Genomic DNA, 17,329 nt, shown 5'->3' on the forward strand with positions numbered 1-17,329 from the left:
TTCACACGTTTCAATTAATCTGTAATGTGCAGCAGTACAGTGCTAAAAGAGATTAGAGGGAAACTTGTTCTTTCAAAGATGTTCAGGCAAGTATGCTGTGCGGCAACTAGACTTCTAGTACTATTCCAGATTTTTAAAAGAGTTAGACAAGCTTTTGGATGGAGTGGTCCTGCGAGGGTTTCTGGTGGCCAGCGATAACCTTCAGCCTGAATCCAGCATAGTAAAGGGGTTGGGGAGGTCTTGGAGGAGGGTCTATGTAGCCTGCATATGAAAGAGCCCCAGCAACCTGAGACTGAATACGAGATAGAAGAAAATGGATTCCTTGCTCCCATGCAAGTTGGAATCATCTGGAGAAACATTCTTAAACTGGAGCATCCTTGGGCTCTAGAGAGGGCTCACTGGTTAAGTTCAAGGCCTGGCACCACATGAGAGTGCCCCGGGACCCAGGGAAGGTCCACTGCTGTGGTGTCTCTCCCTCTCTCTATTGGAATGAAAAAGTGGCCAGGGAGAGATGAAACAGCACACACTTGAGACTTTGGCTCCCCTCCATCCCCCATAAAAATAAAAATAAAAAAATTAAAATGAGCACCCTCTTGTAGCTCTTGCCTACTGAGCTCTCTATGAGAAGGTTCTACTACTTCAGTACACACTGTTAACAGACTTCTCCAAGGCCTATTCATTCCTATTGTACATTTATGTGAAACAGCTGCAATTGCTACATTGGTAAGAGATCTTGCTGATGCTAAAGATTCTACTTGGAACAGATAGGATTTCCCTTCTAAAGTGACAGGGCACATGAAGGAAAGACAGACAAAAGTGGGAGCCAAGCTAGAAAAAGTTAAGGCATCCTCTGCCACTCCCCCCCACCCCACCCCCTGTCACCTCAACCCCAGCAAGTCAGCTCATCTTTCTCTTTCCAGTGGACACAAATAAGAGAGAGAGAGAGAGGAAGAGAGAGAGAGTGAAAGAGAGAGAGAGAGAGAGAAAGAGAGAGAGAGAGGAGAGAGAACTAGAAAACGGGAGGAAAAGCACTTAAGTCTGCTTAAGCAACAATGCCTTTACTGCATGTCTCATGGGGGAAGACTAAAAGCCTTCCAGCTCTTTACTATGCAAGACAAACAGTGACCAGGTCATAGAAGGTCAAGGTTCAAGTTTACACTTCCTGTTATCCCTACCTCATCACAATAAAATAGATGTGAAGGGGTGGGGGATCGGCAGTAGCACATCCTGTTAAGCACACATGGCACAAAGCGCAAGGACTTAAGGATCCGGTTCGAGCCCCTGGCTCCCCACTTGCAGGGGGTTGCTTCATGGGCAGGTGTCTGTCTTTCTCTCCCCATCTGTTTCCCCTCCTCTATTTCTCTCTGTCCTATCCAACAACAACAGCAATGACAACAGCAATAATAATGACAACAACAAGGGCAACAAAATGGGAAAAATGGCCCCAGGAGCAGTGAATTCATACTGCAGATACTGAGCCCCAGCAAAAACCCTGGAGGCAAAAAATAATTAAATAGATGTGGATGACTATCTTATTTTGAAAAAAAATATTGTCCAAGAGACGAAAATGAGATAGGAAACAGATAAGAGAGACAGGAAAGAGGCTGTGGTCACATAGCCAGACCCAGACACTAAGGAAGCACAATTTGGAGAGGGTACAAGTGGAGAAGCAGACAAGCTCTTGTTTTTGTTTTCTTAAGCATCTCACAATCTGATCTTCATGTTGCTGCCTCAGGTGTCTCTTCTTCATTAGCCACATAGTGGATATATGATATTATACTTCCTTTAAAGTGTTTTGGAAAGTTTCTATTCTTGGGACTGGTCTCAGAGACAACAGCCTCTATGCTCTCAGCTTGGTGACTTTCTAAGGCCATTGCCAGTGCTTCCTTCATATTTAAAACCCTAACTATAATGTCCTTGCTTCCACTTTGGCTATTTGTTTGGCTGCAATTCTTCATCTCTCTTGCTTTCCAAGGAAAAACAAAGAGAGATTTGACTTCCCCACCTGGGATAAGATCACATCTCACGGATGCTGATTTGTGTGGTGTGAAGTGTGTGCCTTGTCAACTGATGAATATCTGAAGAAAAAAAATCTAATTACCTAGATACAAAAGGAGACCTGATCAATACATTCAGATATGATTGTATAGTACTGCCAAGAAACTTTGCATCTTGATTTTTTTTTTTTTTTTTTTTTTTTTTTTTTTTTGCCCCTTATGAGCAGGAGAGCATGGTCAGGATGGATTCAAGGAATCAATAAGAACACAGCAGAGGCAGATGAATGAGTGGCCATAAGTGAAATATAATTCTTCCCTTGTGCTCTAGAAAGGTTATAGTTTATGGGCTTTGACTATTACACAGATGATAGTAGGTAATTATAAGCCAATTTCTAACAAGTCACATGTTTCTTATGTGTTAGAAGGAATCGGACATGGCAGCACCAAAAAGAAAAACCAGGAAGAAAGCAAAGGGAAGCATATAATTTTCCTTATTGCAAAGTAGAGTTCTAGTGTCGGGATGAACTTTCCACTCATGCACTTGTTTCAATTTCACTTCTAGGATGTATCTTGAACATTCAAAAGACAATCCTAGGTGGAGTGTAAAGGCAATGAGATTCGTTTTCTTATGTCAGGAAGAAAAGGAAAAAGGCTACAGCAACTGTACAGTCAGAGCATCCTCTTTCCACACATACGAAAGAAACACTGTCATGCTTGACCCAAATATTTGGAGTCTCTGACTTAGGAGTTTACAGATTCTTAACTTCGGTATTCCTTTGGATAAGTCTCTAGGGCTTTCAACAAAGCTATGCAGGAACTGGTGGGATGGTATCAACCTGGTTTCAAGGACTCAGAAAATATGGTTGAGGGGAAGAGAAGGCCCACCTTTATTTTTAAACTCTATTTGTATTTATTTATTTTGGATCAAGACAGAGAGAAATTGAGAGAGAAAGAGAGGAAGAGGGAGATAAAGGGACACCTGCAGCCCTGCTTCACCACTTGCAAAGCTTTCCCCCTACAGGTGGCGGTTGAGGACTTGAACCCAAGTCCTTGCACATTATAATGTACGTATTCAACCACTATCAGTGTGTCAAGCATCACGAGGTCAGAGTGCTCTGCCTCTGAACACAGGACATACAACTTTAGAGAGGACATAACAAAACTCAAAAAACAAAACAAAGAGCAGTCCCAGGAAGTGCAGACTTGTAGGCTTCTCTGCCAATCTCCACAACAGCTCTCTGGCACAGGGCTACCAGCTCAGTCCCAAGACAGGGCAGCCTCTCTGGCAGGGGAGAAAGGCAGAGAGCCGCTGGAAAGTCAAGGTCAAGAGCAGTCACTGCTCTCTTTGTGCACTGAGAGCCTGAGGGGACTCTGGTGGCTCCCTCTTCCCACAGGGTTCATGCACCTCCTCAAAAAACAGTGGGATGAAGCTGCCAAGCTGCTGACTGCATTTAATTACAGTTACTGGGGAATTCCTAAGCCTGACCTAAGCTCCCCTGCCTCAGAGACGCTCACCCACTGCTGGCCCTGAAGTGTGGCCCCACCCACCACAGCCACAGACTCTGAGGGTTCACCTCCACACCCACACCGGCAAGGAAGAAGAAAAAGCACAGAGTACTGATTTCACTCCTTCTTCTCCCATAAGCTTTTCTCCAAGTCCCCACACAACTCGAGAGCTATACTTCTTTGGAATGCTATACAGAGAAGATATCACCTGGTTCTGGTGGCAAAGTTTTATACAACAACCATGAAAATTGTCCTGGGGGTTGGGCAGTAGCGCAGCAGGTCGAGCACACATGGTGCAAAGCGCAAGGACTGGAGTAAAGATCCCGGTTCAAGCCTCCCCACCTGCTGGAGGATCACCTCACAAGGAGTGAAGCAGGTCTGCTGGTGTCTATCTTTCGCTCCCCCCTTTCTGTATCCCCTCTCCTCTCAATTTCTCTCTGTCCTATCCAACATCAACATCAATGGCAACAATAACAATAATGACAACAACAAGGGCAACAAAAATGAGAACAAAAGGCCTCCAGGAGCAGTGGATTCATGGTGCAGGCACAGAGCCCCAGTGATAACCCTAGAGGGAAAAAAGAAAGAAAGAAAGTTGTCCTAGCAAGGTCAGTGATCTCTAATTTACTTGTCTTAATTGCTCTGCAGTAGAACTGAAATTCATCAGAGGTCAACCTTCTTTACGGTCCTTAGCATCAAGAACTCATTGATTGTATTTTAACAGCTTTAGGAATTAAAGCCCTAATTTGATGACGCATTGTGTTAATACTTATATGTTACTTATAAGCTCTTTTTATTTTTTGATGAAGTCTACAGTGAAAATGTTTTTTAAATATAATTATTAAACAATGGCAATAAATTAAAGAAAAAATATAGTCAGGGTTGCATAGAGTAAACACTGAACACATCTCACTTCTAGTACATTTCCATGACATTTTTGCTGCCCTATAGGACCAAAAGAGCAACTCAGCTCTGCACAGAAGTGCTACTTTCAAATTTGAAATTTATCAAGAAATCAGTACAGCCTGTGGAATGTTAACTAGTCACATTTAATTGATGGTTTCAATAGGAATCTTAATATTCAATCTAAATTCGAAATGACCTATTCCAATGTTGTTCTTTTCTTTCTTTTTTTTTTTTTTTTTTAACCAAGGGCTCTGTGATCTTGGCTTTTTTTTTTTTTTTAAGTTAATCCAGCAAAGCGCCATCTGTTTTAATCTTCATGGTGTATTAAGGTTCTGCCACTAACACTGAAGCAGAGCTGCCCAGAAGGTGATATTATGGCTAAGATGCTGGATCCTCAAGCAAAACTGATCCCTAGCAAAACATATGCCAGAGGGATGCTCTGGTTCTCCTTCTTTCATTCTTTATCATTAATAAGTGAACAAAACCTTAGGGAAGTAGTTACATCAGATTGATGCAGAACTTTATGGCACAATTTACCTACATTTTTGTGAAACTAAAAACGAAAGTGATTTCTAGTGTTTCTAGGATTAAGGCATCCCCAGGCACAAAGACACTGAGAAGTATCCCTGCCTTCCTTTCCCTTGCATGCAAACACAGGGGACTACTTGTAGTCTGCCCTCATATTCCCTGCAGTGGGTCAGAGGTAATGGAAAGAAGCAGCTCCTCACTTACACCCTCTGCTTACACACCATGATCACGTTCTGCAAGGGGTCTGTAGGTGAGATGCTGGAGAGTCACAATGAGGGAAGCGATGCTGCTCACCCAATGAGGGAAGCGATGCTGGGCGAGGCTGGGTGGGGAAGACTTGCCTCTCCTGCTGGCAGGAGCATTAAGCATGGCAAGCAGGAGGCTGCACGTTTTCAATAGGACTGGGGAGGGGCAGCATGTAATGTACTTGGAGCGTTCCAACCCTGGTCGCTGGTGTTTGCCACACTGGTCCTGTGGGTTTAGCTTTCATGGATGCATGGGCATGAGCTTAAAGCATGTGAGCACATGAACGAAATGCTTGTGTGCAAGTGTGCATGCTTTGACTCATCCTGCAATGACTGCACCATCATGGATAAAAAGGGGGTGTGGCTTCCCATCTGTCCCCCAGAGAGTAAGCTTCCTATCATTGTGCTTTACTTCATCTCTGAACTTTGAAGGATGAAGACAATGGTGCTAAATTGTAAATAAATGTGTGTGTGTGTGTGTGTGTGTGTTTGTGAGAGAGAAAGAGAGGAGAACAAGGAGGAGGAGAAGGGATAGTGCTTTTTGCAGTAAGATAAGTGGGGGAAATGGCACAATTTATGCAAAAGACTTGTGCCTAAGGCTCTGAGGTCCCAGGTTCAATCTTCAACCACTATAAGCCAGAGCTGAGCAGTGTTCTGGTATTAAAAAAAAAAAAGTAACAGTGAAAATGTGGTCAGTTTTACATGATGTGAGTAAAAGGGTTTTGTAAAAGAGTTGATGCCCTAGATTCTGAGGAGGTGAGACAATGGCTCAACACAGCCTTAATGTAACAACGCTGCACACTGTCTAAATAGACTTGACAAGAGGGGAGGAAGCAATTTTTAACTAACATCTTTTAAACAGAGAGGAACTACTGATAACATAGACTTGGCTCAACAAACCATACTAATCAGTTGTAGCATTTTTCAGTAAGTTTTTTTTTTTTAAATCACCCACTCACTGCCTAAACAGGTTAAAAATAAATGATTTTTTTAAAAAAAATCTACAGTTGTAATCTAAGTCTTAATGTTTGTTTGTCTGTTTTTCATTAATCCAGTTTATGCTCATAAAGAGTAGCACTCTTGTCCTGGCATTTCTTCAACCAGTAGAGTTCCTTGTTTGAGAGTTGTACCTTCTAGATTTGAGGCATGTAAACAGCCCGTTATCAACTTCATTTTATTATCATTTTTCTAGTTGCAAATCCATCATGTGTTTTATAAAGTATTTCACAGGCTATTTCTTTTCTTATGGGTCCTCCAAGTCAACATTAAAAGCAGTTTCCCTTGGATTCTGGTTGTTTTAGTTTTCCCAAGTGGTCCTTGCAAATCCAGAAAACCACTCGGCCATTTCCTTTTAGAGTCATGTAGAAAACTTAACAACAACAACAACAACAGAAAAATACCCTGGCTTGGTTCTCTATCATCTCTTTTTTTTTCTTTTCCTGCTGTCCCTAAGAAGTGGGCTGGAGAGCGGCATCCTCACAAGGATCTAGGTGCATTCTCAGTGCACCGACTTTATGAAGGTACCAGAGTTGGAGGAATTCCTCCGGCATGGCATGGAAACCAGAGTAGGGCAAGACGTTGTCGTAGTAGTGGTGGCTGATAGGCTGCTCATGCATATTCACGGAGAAGGGCCAGAAGCCATAGATGGCCACTTCCTCGCAGAGGCCCAGGGCCGCGCTCACCAGGAAGAGTCCTGTAGACAGGCGCTTGGCGTGGATTCCCCTGTTTTTCCAGAACTTCCCAATGCTACGCAGGAAGTTGGGGTTGGCAAAGAGCACTGTTTGATTGGCACTGACATCGGACAGTGTGTAATAAACCCGGAGGGATGGCTCGGTCCCTGTCTTCATGGAAAAGGCAGGCATGTAGATATAGCTGTGGTTATAGATTTTCATGTTGTCCACAAATGTCTTTCTGGACCACAGCAGGTTCTGAAACCTATTGAAGAGAAAAAGAGGCTCATTGAACCTGGAGAGAAGAAACTCATCAAAACCCCCAGCAATTCTTCTGATAGCATGGATAACTCACATCATCTCAGTCAAGAGCACGGCACACACTTTGTTTGTATTTACAGTTCTCCTAGGGAACCTGGTCTTTATCTCTCATTCAGGTAGCCAGGTTTCCCCCCATCCTATCTTAAATACAGGTCAAGATCCCTTCATGGGGTTCCTCTGAACAAATGAGCACTGTCCTCCTCCAAGATCTATTGGCCTGCTTGAATACATACAAAGCCAGAAAGGTTGCTGTTGGTTGGATACTATTTTTAACAAGAGCTGCTTATGCGGTCTGATGCAAGCATGAGACTAATTTACTCAACTGTAAATCAAAGGAACCACTTCCAAGATATTTTTTCCCTCCAGGGATGTAGTTCAGTGGTAGCAGAACATAGGCTTTGCATGCATGGGCCCTGAGTTTGACACCCAGTAATCAAGCTATTAGTAAGATAGCTTCTAGTAAGAGTCTATGATTCCATGAATCTTCACACTAGTCACAATACTGTACCACAGTATCAATTGGGCAAAAAGAGACTCATGAAATAGTGGTGAGACTTGCTCATTTGTTTGCTGCAGAGGACCTTTCTTTCTTACACCCTTTCAGTCTGGATTACATAAAAACAGGATTTCTGGTTCAAATGTATTCAACCACAATTGATGATAGTTCAGCCATCAGGCATTGGTAAACTATCAAGGGCCCCAACTTTGGGCCTTCAATCCACTGTGGAAACAAAAGTGGGAGTGAATATAGTGTATAGTTCTAGTTGCTTGTGGATAAAAAGAAATTTGTCATACAGATGGAAAGCTAATTCTGCTTTGGGAGAGGGAACAGGGCTCGAAACAGCTGCACGTAAATACACCTCCTTCGAGAAACAAGGGGAAGAACAGCAATTGAACATGAAGGTGTACTGGTTCTGGGCATGGTGCAGGCCTCCTGAAGCAATGAACAGGAAGGCTTCAGGGTCCCTAAGAATGTGTGAGGTGGAAATGAAGGAGGCACTGCTTGAAGATGAGGCAAGTGGTGAAAGGCCCTGTGTGTCTGGAATTGGTTTCTGTGCTGATGGGAACTTTCATAGCAGTGCAGACTGATATCATTTACCACTGGAAATAGAAGTATCTGATCATTTATTGAACTGCCAGTGTGATGAAAGAACAACTCAGGTAGTTTAGAAGATGATCTGGAGATTAGTAAAGAAGTTGATGGAAAAAAAAAAAAACTTTGAGTGAAAAGATGATGCCCTAGTCTAGGACCTTATAGCATTTGTTTCCTTTCATGGAGGGGGAGTTGCCTCTATGGGGTTGTATGAGGTGGAGCCATGGCATCAAAGAGCCATTAGCAGGAGGAGGTCTGGTCTGACATGTTGGCTGGTCTGAGCATGAATATGTGAAGCTGTAATTCTGCCTACACAGCTTCACAGGATGCTCTGTATCTCAGCAGTCATGAACTCTGTCTGCCAAGAAACGTAGGTTTCTCTTCCTCTGCACCCCTCACCCTGTATCTTCTTCTGTTTTCTTCATATTTTTATTCAGAGGCCTGCTTCAACCGCCCTTCTTTCTTGAACCTAACAGAGGCAAGGTAGTGGGACTTATAGGTAAAATTCACTTTACTCTGAAAGAAGCTGTGAAAAGGCATTTGGTCAGATTCTGGGACTGGGTTAGGCCTCTCCAACAAATTTTTGCTCCCCAATGTCAAAACAAGGCCCGCTCTCCATTTTCCATTCACAGATTCTGCTCTGTTCCTAATACAAGAATGCTTTCCCAATCATGCAGACATATGGCTGACAGCCTTCTACTACATGCAAACTGTGGTTCTCAAATGTTAGTTAGAATAACCTATTATCACAGTTTCCTAAATTCTGATGACAGTGACCCAGAAAGCTGCTTCTTTTTTTAAATTTTTAATCCAGACCTCCCAATGATTCTGGTGTAGGTTTTCATGGGACATATCTTTTAAAAGAAGATCAAACCATCACTACAGGCTATCTTGGGCTCTGCATTAATTCCCCCATCTCTCTCTCTCTCTGTTTCTCTCTCTCTCTGCATCTTCTAATTTTATCCTTGTTGCAATTCTTATGTGCTCCCTTTTTCCTTCTCTGTGTTGGAACAAGATGCTTTCCTTTCCAAATAATTGATATCCTCAAGTGGGTCTCATCTCTTTGAAACATCCATCATCTCCATCTCTACTGAATGATTCACTTCTTTCCTGTGGATGTAGTCAGAGCTCAGTAAGAAGAGATTCTCTCCATGCTCACACTGTCCCCAGGGCCACAGTGCACTGCTCTGATTGCACCCATATCATTCTAAGTCAGTCAGTGTACGTCTAGTGCTTCCCTTAATTTGCTTCCACTTTGTCTTGCTGTTGTGAAGAATGGCTCCTCCTCCACAGGGCTCTGCTGGCTGATGGAACATTTCCCATCCACTATTCCCACAGTGGACTACAGCTCCAACAAATTCTGGTCTACTGATTTTATGCTATCTTAGAAGTTGGCTCGAGCTTATTCTCTAAGATGGTAGTCTTCCTTCCTTGATTTTTTTTAACTTGGAAAAGGAATACACAGCTTGGATTGACTACGTTCTTTGAATCAGTTTATAAGTTACATCTAAACACAATTATTTTACTCTACTCTTCAACAGATGACACTACTTAACTCAGTTCATTAATGATGTATGGCATGCATAACATACGTCATGTTATCTTGATCAAGTTTTTAGTATGATTGTTTTAAATTTTACTGATAAAATTCAGCTTGAAGAACAGTAGATATGCTCCAGCCTCACACTGTCCTCAGTCTGTGATCCAGTTGTTGCTGAACGCACACCTGCCTGTGCTTTTGTGTGTACATCTAGCTTGTTTATTTTTACTTCCTTGTTTTTTAGAAGGTCATTTCCAAGAGTTCACCATTCTGGGCTGACTTTTTCAAGCAGAGACACAGAGACAGAGACTGAGGGGAAAACACCATAGCACAGAAATTCCCTCCAGTGCAGTGGAGGCTGGGCTTGAGCCTGGTTTATACTCATGGCAAAGCTGGTGCACCATGCGAGTGAGCTATCCTGCTGGCCCCAGATCTATTTGAGTTTATGCTAATCTGTTCAATGCCCAGGTGAAAGTCCTTGCAATTGTACGTTTTCCTTCTCAAGCTTATTCCTTCTTTCCAACAGAAGTTTTCGAGAGTCTTCAATTAAATGTCTTAACATGAGCTGATACCTTTTAAGAGCACATATACCATGAAGAAGACAAGAGGCAAATTATATTCACCTTTTCTTTTTATTTGATAGGACAGACAGAAATTGAGAGATGAGAAGGAGATACAGAGGGGAAGTGAAAGAGAGGCACCTGCAGCACTGCTTCACGGCTGGTGAAGCTTCCTCCTTGCAGGTAGGAACTTGGGTCCTTATATATGGTAACATGTGCACTGAACCAGGTGCATCATCACCAGGCCCCCACTTATTCACCTTTTAATTTGTTGAAACTAGCTCTGAACAGTAGTTACTGGATGAAAGGAAAATATTAGTGATCACTGAAAAGGGGAAAAACTAAATCACATCTATCAGTGATAACTAAAATAAGTGATTAACATATACTAATATAGACACAAGGTAGGAAAACATATCAACAAAACAGAAAAGAATGAAAAATCATAAAGCAAATTTACAAATGAGCTTAATATGTGATAACAGAAACTGATGGCAAATTTACAAATTAGTTAACAATATCAATATAAGTTAACAATCTGGGAAATCTCAGGGGGCAGTGATTTAAGCTGACTAATAAATCAATATATCTTAAGATAGATATTTGAAATCTAACTAGAAACAAACCATAGAAAACAATTATGAACTTATGAGATACTTGCAACATATCTTTCTATAGAAAGTGAAATATTGACAGAATTGATTATATTGAGATGTAGAATTTTATTATCATAATCAGAAGTGAAAATTTTTCTAGCTCTGATGGCAACCCAGAAGCAAATTAGTAATAGCTGTATGCTTCATTTGCTCTCAGGAAACATTACTAGTTGAACAGGATGCTAATGATTTATTAATATTATTTTGTTGTCATTTTTGTTTTTGCCACTAGTGTTTCCACTGGGGCTCAATGCCTACATGCAAATTCACCACTCTAGAGGACTTCCCCCCCTTTATTTATTATTTTTGGATAGAGACAGAGAGAAATGGAGAGGGAAGAGGAAGAGAGAACAAAGATACCTGCAGCACTGTTTCAATGCTCAAGGAGTATCCCGCCTGCTCAAAGCAATCAGGGCTTGAACCTGGGTTCTTATGCAGGCATGTTAATGATTTGTAAGATATTTTTAATTTCAGATGTGACCTGTACTCAAATAGATGTGACCTGTACTCACTAAGCATGTACCAACCATTAATTTGAATGTGATATTTAAATTGAGAAGCTAGGGAATAACTTAGCAATTAAAGCACCATGGATGAGAGCCAGGTGGGGTATGGGTCCACTTGCCAATATCCATGGTCAGTAGAGAAGTAATTACAGAAGCCAGGACTCCTATCTTCTGCACCCCAAAAGGAATTTTGGTCCATATTCCCAGAGGAACAAACAATAGGAGAAATAAACCAAAGGGCTCTGAACCACTATTCCACCAGGACAGAAGCATTTGTCACCAAGAATCTTTTATTTTATGTTTTTTTTTGCTGGGGTTATTGCTGGGGCTCAGTGCATGCACTAAGAATCCACTGCTCCTGGAGGCTAGTTTTTCCTTTTGTTGCCCTTGTTATTTGACTTTGTTGTTGTTATTATTATCATTGTTGTTATTGCTGTCATTGTTGCTGGATAGGACAGAGAGAAACTGAGAGAGGATGGAGAATGGGGAGATATAGGGAGAGAGAAAGACACCTGCAGACCTGCTTCACACCTTGTGAAGCGAACCCCCTGCAGGTGGGGAACTGGGGGCTCGAACCAGGTTCCTTATGCCAGCCCATGCGCTTTGCACCATGTGTGCTTAATCCACTGCACTGCCACCTGGCCCCCAGGAATCTTGTTTTTATACCATCTACGAGGGGGAAGTGAATCCAGAAAACACCAGAGGAAGCCAGGCACTGTTCTCTTATCTGAAAGAGAAGAGAAAGAAAGGAAAGACACTTGGAAGTAGTAACAGGTGTAGGGTGAACTAGAAAGGAGTGAAGGCAGTACCTACCATTGGAAAAAAAAAATGGAGGGTGGGAATATATACATAAATATAGATAGATAGTTATAGAATCAGCCCATGTCAGTGACTTTGGGAGAACTACCACAGTTTCCAATGGAGGTGATGGGACACAGAACTCTGCTTGTGGTAGGAACCATAAAGGAATTGGAATTATACCCCTATTATCTTACAATTTTATGAATACTAAATCACAAATAAAAAATGAAGGAAAACAAAACAAACACTAACAAAAATAACAACAAATACCATGGATATATGCTGGGACAATGAATGTGGAAAACCACTAAGACCAGAATACACATCAAGTTACAACAATGGTTTCCTCTAGAGACAGCAGTGTGTGCAGGGGGGAGGCAGAGACCCCAGCCTCCTCTGGAATGCTTTCATCCTGGGGAAGGTGAACATATTTATGTGTTAACCTGTTTGTCAAAGAGTTTTTTTTTTTAACTTATACCTGACCAAGCAAGTGACTTTCTAGTTAGCTATTTTGCTGGCCTGAAAGGTGACCTTTTTAGTATATACACTGTTACAATTTTATTATTTGAAATTACTAAATATCAAATATTCTCTTTTTAAAGGTCAGCCTCCTTAGTAACCACAGAAGTGCAAAATAAAACAAAACAAACAACAACAACAAATGACTTTGAGCTTGCTCTTTTCCATACAAGAGCAAATTAGGGTTTTAGGTCTATTTTTTGTTTGTTTTTAGTGCTTTTATAATGTCTGTGCAGCATAAAACACAACTGTAAAAAAGGTCACATTTGTTCCAGCTAATTTGGCTCAAGAATTTCATTTTATAGACTCACTTCGTGAACACAGAATAGTTATTCTGATTTTTTTTTTCTATGATAACTTAAGTTGACCATGTTTCTTTATATTGACTCTGTTCAGATGCCTTGTGGAGTCTCCAGTGGGCTACCCCATTTCCTCATTCAGGTACTTGAATTTCTAAAGTTTGGACCATTTGCCATGTTCACAGCTGCCCACAGTCATTTATGTTAAGTCTTTGCTTGTTTACCCAGCTGTTGCTTCCTTCTCCTCTGCTGTAAGTGTTGTTTTGTGTTGATACACGCTACTTCCCTATAGATATGTCGCTTCCATAGGAAAAGACTTCACCAGATTGCCAAAACACTCCATACCAACCTCTTCCATGCATACATAGCACAAACTGAAATATTCCCTAAGAATGAAAATTTTTCAAAATATTTGCAAAGTGGGAGCTCCACTTGGATAGGGTGTGTTGCTAAGAGGACAGAACTCCAAGACAAACCTTTCAGACATGGTAATACCTAAATTAGATTTTGAATAATGAGAAGTAGCTACTTTGTAAGTACAGTTGAGAAGGAAGAACATTCTTGGCTGAGAGAGCAGAACAAAGGAGAGATGCTGAGAGGAGGAAATAAGCAGCATTTAAAGCAGTGATGTTCTACTGCAACTCAAGGTTGGGATTCTACTGACAAGCAAAAAGGAGGCTAATCCAGCATGCATTGCTGGGTGGGGGAAAATGATGAGGGGTTTAGCTCAAGAGTGGAAAGGGAGGAAGGAGAGGCCAAGTTCTGTGGCTGGGAGAAGCAGTTCTGAGCTGCAACTGTGAATCAACAGGAAATATATGATATGACTGGTGTCTGTTTTGATTTGGTAGCTCCCCTGTGCTGGTTGTTAAATGTGCATGCCTTTTTGTTATGGGGGAGCTTGAGTGGTGTTCACTGCTGATGACTTCTTTCATCATGCTATCTAACATAATAAATAAGGTGGCCTGGAGGGAAACATCTCAATCAGACGTTGTTGACTCCTGGGCACAGGATCACCTAGAAGAATGGACCTACACACTAAAATACATGACACATGAAAGCATCTCAGCAGTGGGCAAAAAAAGGAGGGTGCAATGTTGTAGCTAAGGGCAGAGGGACAGAGGGGCAGAGAAACTAAACACAGGCACATAGAGTTCCCCCTGCCATGTCCACTGATTAGACACTCTGAGGAGGTGGCCTTTGAAGGTCATTTAGATGTTACAGCTCCTCCTATGAAATGTGCATCTCATCAGAGACATGGTTTGGGAGTGGTTACATCTCTGCCTACCTCCAAGATGAAGGCAGGCTGACCTCTCCTCACATGGAAATTCATTCAAACTGATGACACCAGCCCAGTTCTCTAATGTTCCAAAAGTACATGGCCTCACAGGCTAACGGTTTAGTGCAAACACTGAAGTCCTAACACCTACACTGGAATTTCATCTCTAAGACTTATTAGCGATCACTGTGATTTTTTAGAAAAAAAATGGTACTTATGTGTTTTTCTCATCTGCAATTATAGGAGCAACCATTGTATCTAGGTCAGAGTGATGTTCTGATTAAACTAAGCAATACTTGCAAAATAGTTAGAACAGCATCTGCCTGGTAGTAAGCACTCGATAAGCAATAGCATTTATTATTCAAAACAGCAGACCGCTAGCCATTCCATTTGGAGTCAGCTATACACTCAGCAATTACAGGAGTGTCTGTTATGTGCCAGGCACTGTTCTACGCACTACAGGAAACAGCTCCCAACCATACAGGCAAAATCTCTGCCTGCAGGGGCATTCATTCCTGTGAGAAGAGACTAAATTGTGACAAATGCAGAAACAGCATAATTAGCAAAGAGGGGGTGGAAATGTGATTTTATCTGGAGTGACACTAGCAAGTCCTGTGGTGTTGGAGAACTCCTGATTTCATGATGGACCCCTCAATTATAACGAAGCAGACATGTCAGAAGTTCTTTGCTTTCTCTCTAGTTCCTAGGATGTTTGGCTCAACCTCCAGGGATGTTTGGCTACATCAGGGTGAACACAGATGAGCAGGTGTAATGGCCTTTCAGGCTTTATCTGATATCCCTGAATCATTACTACATTATTGAGGTAAGATCAGGAGTTACAGAGTAAACATAGAATCTGATAGAATCATTCGAATTAGAGATAGCACATCTGATATAGTTTACATACTAAAAGAGAGATTGCTCCGTTATGCAATACCCTCAAAATGTTTATGTAAACCTTTAAGATGTTTATGGTTATACTTGACACAATTACCCAATAAATAGAGGGACAGAGCAGCCCATCTGAGATTCCATGGGACCCATTCAGCAGACATGCGGCAAAACCCCACTGTGAGATGCAGGCCCTGTGCCTGCCACTCCATATCCCCTTTTCTCTCACCCTGAGAGTTATGTAATGAAGAGAGTGGTGTAATGAAGCTTATTTCTCAACCCTGACATCTGAACAAAACTTGGCTCTTTGACATCCAGAGATCCCATTAGCATTTTTTTTTTCTATAACCTGGAGAAATCTGGGAAGCATCTCAAACCCATCACCATCCCTCCAAAATCTGTTACTCCTTAACTGAGAAAAGGGTACAAGTACAAACCAGTGTTCAGTGTTCTTGAAACTTCTATGTGTGGTTGGCTGCTAAGCTCGTCTTATATAACATGTCTTGCATCTGCTTCTTCATCTCTCTACCTGTTTCTATGAGGTTAAGCCAAATGAGCTGGCTAAATGTAGGTCATGAATAGCTGAATATTGACTGGCATGTGCTTGTCATTTCTTTTTCTTCCAAGGCCTGCAGGATAGTCTCATGTGGTAGAAGAAAGTGTGTGAGTAAATTCTGGACAAAACTTGCATAACCCTTCCCAGGAAATACCCAAAGATCTTTTTTCTTGTGGTCACCAGGACTTCATCCATTTCCAATAAGATAGACAGAAATAGATAGATAGATAGATAGATAGATAGATAGATAGATAGATAGATAGATAGACAGGTGAACAGACAGACAGACAGACAGACAGACAGATGGGCAGGCAGACACCACAGCACTGAAGTGTCCTTCAATTCCGTGGAGGCCAGGTTTGACTGTGGGTCACACACATGACAAAAACTATTTTGCCAGTTCAAGACTCTAAAATCTTCCTTTAATAGTTAGTGTTTACACTAGTCCTTTCTCTGTCCACAACACAGAATAAAGGTCCAGTCCAAGATGTAATGGGCTTTGGGAAATGGTAGAACCACTGAATGGAAGAAGTGTGGGTTTATAAGTGCTGTCATGGAGAAGAGCCCTTCCACAAGCACCCACAGATGGTATGTGTGAGAAACAATGCACTTCACTGAGCCAAGCTAGTCTGGAGTAGTTTGTTACCCTCACACGTCAGTGCCATTTTATTTCAGATCACCACTTTCCTCCTCTATTTCACAGTAACCGTACTCAGGCAAACCTCTGTCTCCTACACTGCCCAAGCAACTGACCTAAATCAAAATTTAACCATGTCACGCTCCATGGGATGTGGTGGAGGTGGGGGGTATGGCTTTTCTTCACTTCCAGATATAGTCCAGGCAACCTAGATATGCGGGCATCATCTCTGTCTCTATCTCTGTGCACATCTGCAGTCTCTCCTGCTCATGTGCATGCTCCACTTTTGCCTGGTCAATTACTCGATGCCCCTCAGTGAGTTATATGCCACTGCCCAAGTCTTTCAGTCTGCAGTGAACACCCCCCACCTCCACCTTGTAATTCTCACTAATCATTAAGGACTCGATTCACAGCACTTGCTATAGAAAGTTTTCCAGAACCTGAAAATTTTGATGAGGTATTTAATTTGGTGCTCTCTTAGAAGGACCGTTTATCAAAGAATTTGTCACCCTGTTAAGTGATTATCTCTTCAATTTCATGGTTATTTTACTGAATCCCTTCAGAAGAAGCAAATACCCTTTATCTGCCTGTTCCCTAAGCCTAATGCTATGCCTGGTACTGCTACAGAATGGCATTAACCACTGATAATAAATGCATACGGAAATGAATCAGTTTCTCTAAGTCTTTCTGCACCTTAGTCACAAATGCAACTAACCCTTTCCAAAATATGCAGCAGGAAGACTCTCTCTCTCTCTGATAATATAAGAAACACTTTTGATGGCCTTCACATTTGTCAAGCGACATGTTTTTCATGCAAACCAA

General features: G+C 41.8%; 1 protein-coding gene and 1 long non-coding RNA gene across 4 annotated transcripts in view; one reads left to right on the forward strand and one right to left on the reverse strand.

Moving 5' to 3' along the window:
• The window catches only part of LOC132539422 (uncharacterized), a 328,586-nt gene that overhangs the window by 181,598 nt on the left and 129,659 nt on the right, over nucleotides 1–17,329 (forward strand). The window lies entirely within an intron of this gene.
• Nucleotides 4,564–17,329, reverse strand: part of ST8SIA1 (ST8 alpha-N-acetyl-neuraminide alpha-2,8-sialyltransferase 1) — a 171,198-nt gene continuing 158,432 nt past the window's right edge. For all 3 annotated transcript variants that reach the window (XM_060194496.1, XM_007517892.3, XM_060194497.1), the window contains one exon: nucleotides 4,564–7,117. In XM_060194496.1, coding sequence (XP_060050479.1) covers nucleotides 6,631–7,117 — 487 coding nt within the window. In that variant the 3' untranslated portion in view covers nucleotides 4,564–6,630. The remainder of the gene's footprint in view (nucleotides 7,118–17,329) is intronic.

This window comes from Erinaceus europaeus, chromosome 7 (genome assembly GCF_950295315.1).
Source record: "Erinaceus europaeus chromosome 7, mEriEur2.1, whole genome shotgun sequence".
In the NCBI taxonomy this organism is placed as follows: Eukaryota; Metazoa; Chordata; class Mammalia; order Eulipotyphla; family Erinaceidae; genus Erinaceus; species Erinaceus europaeus.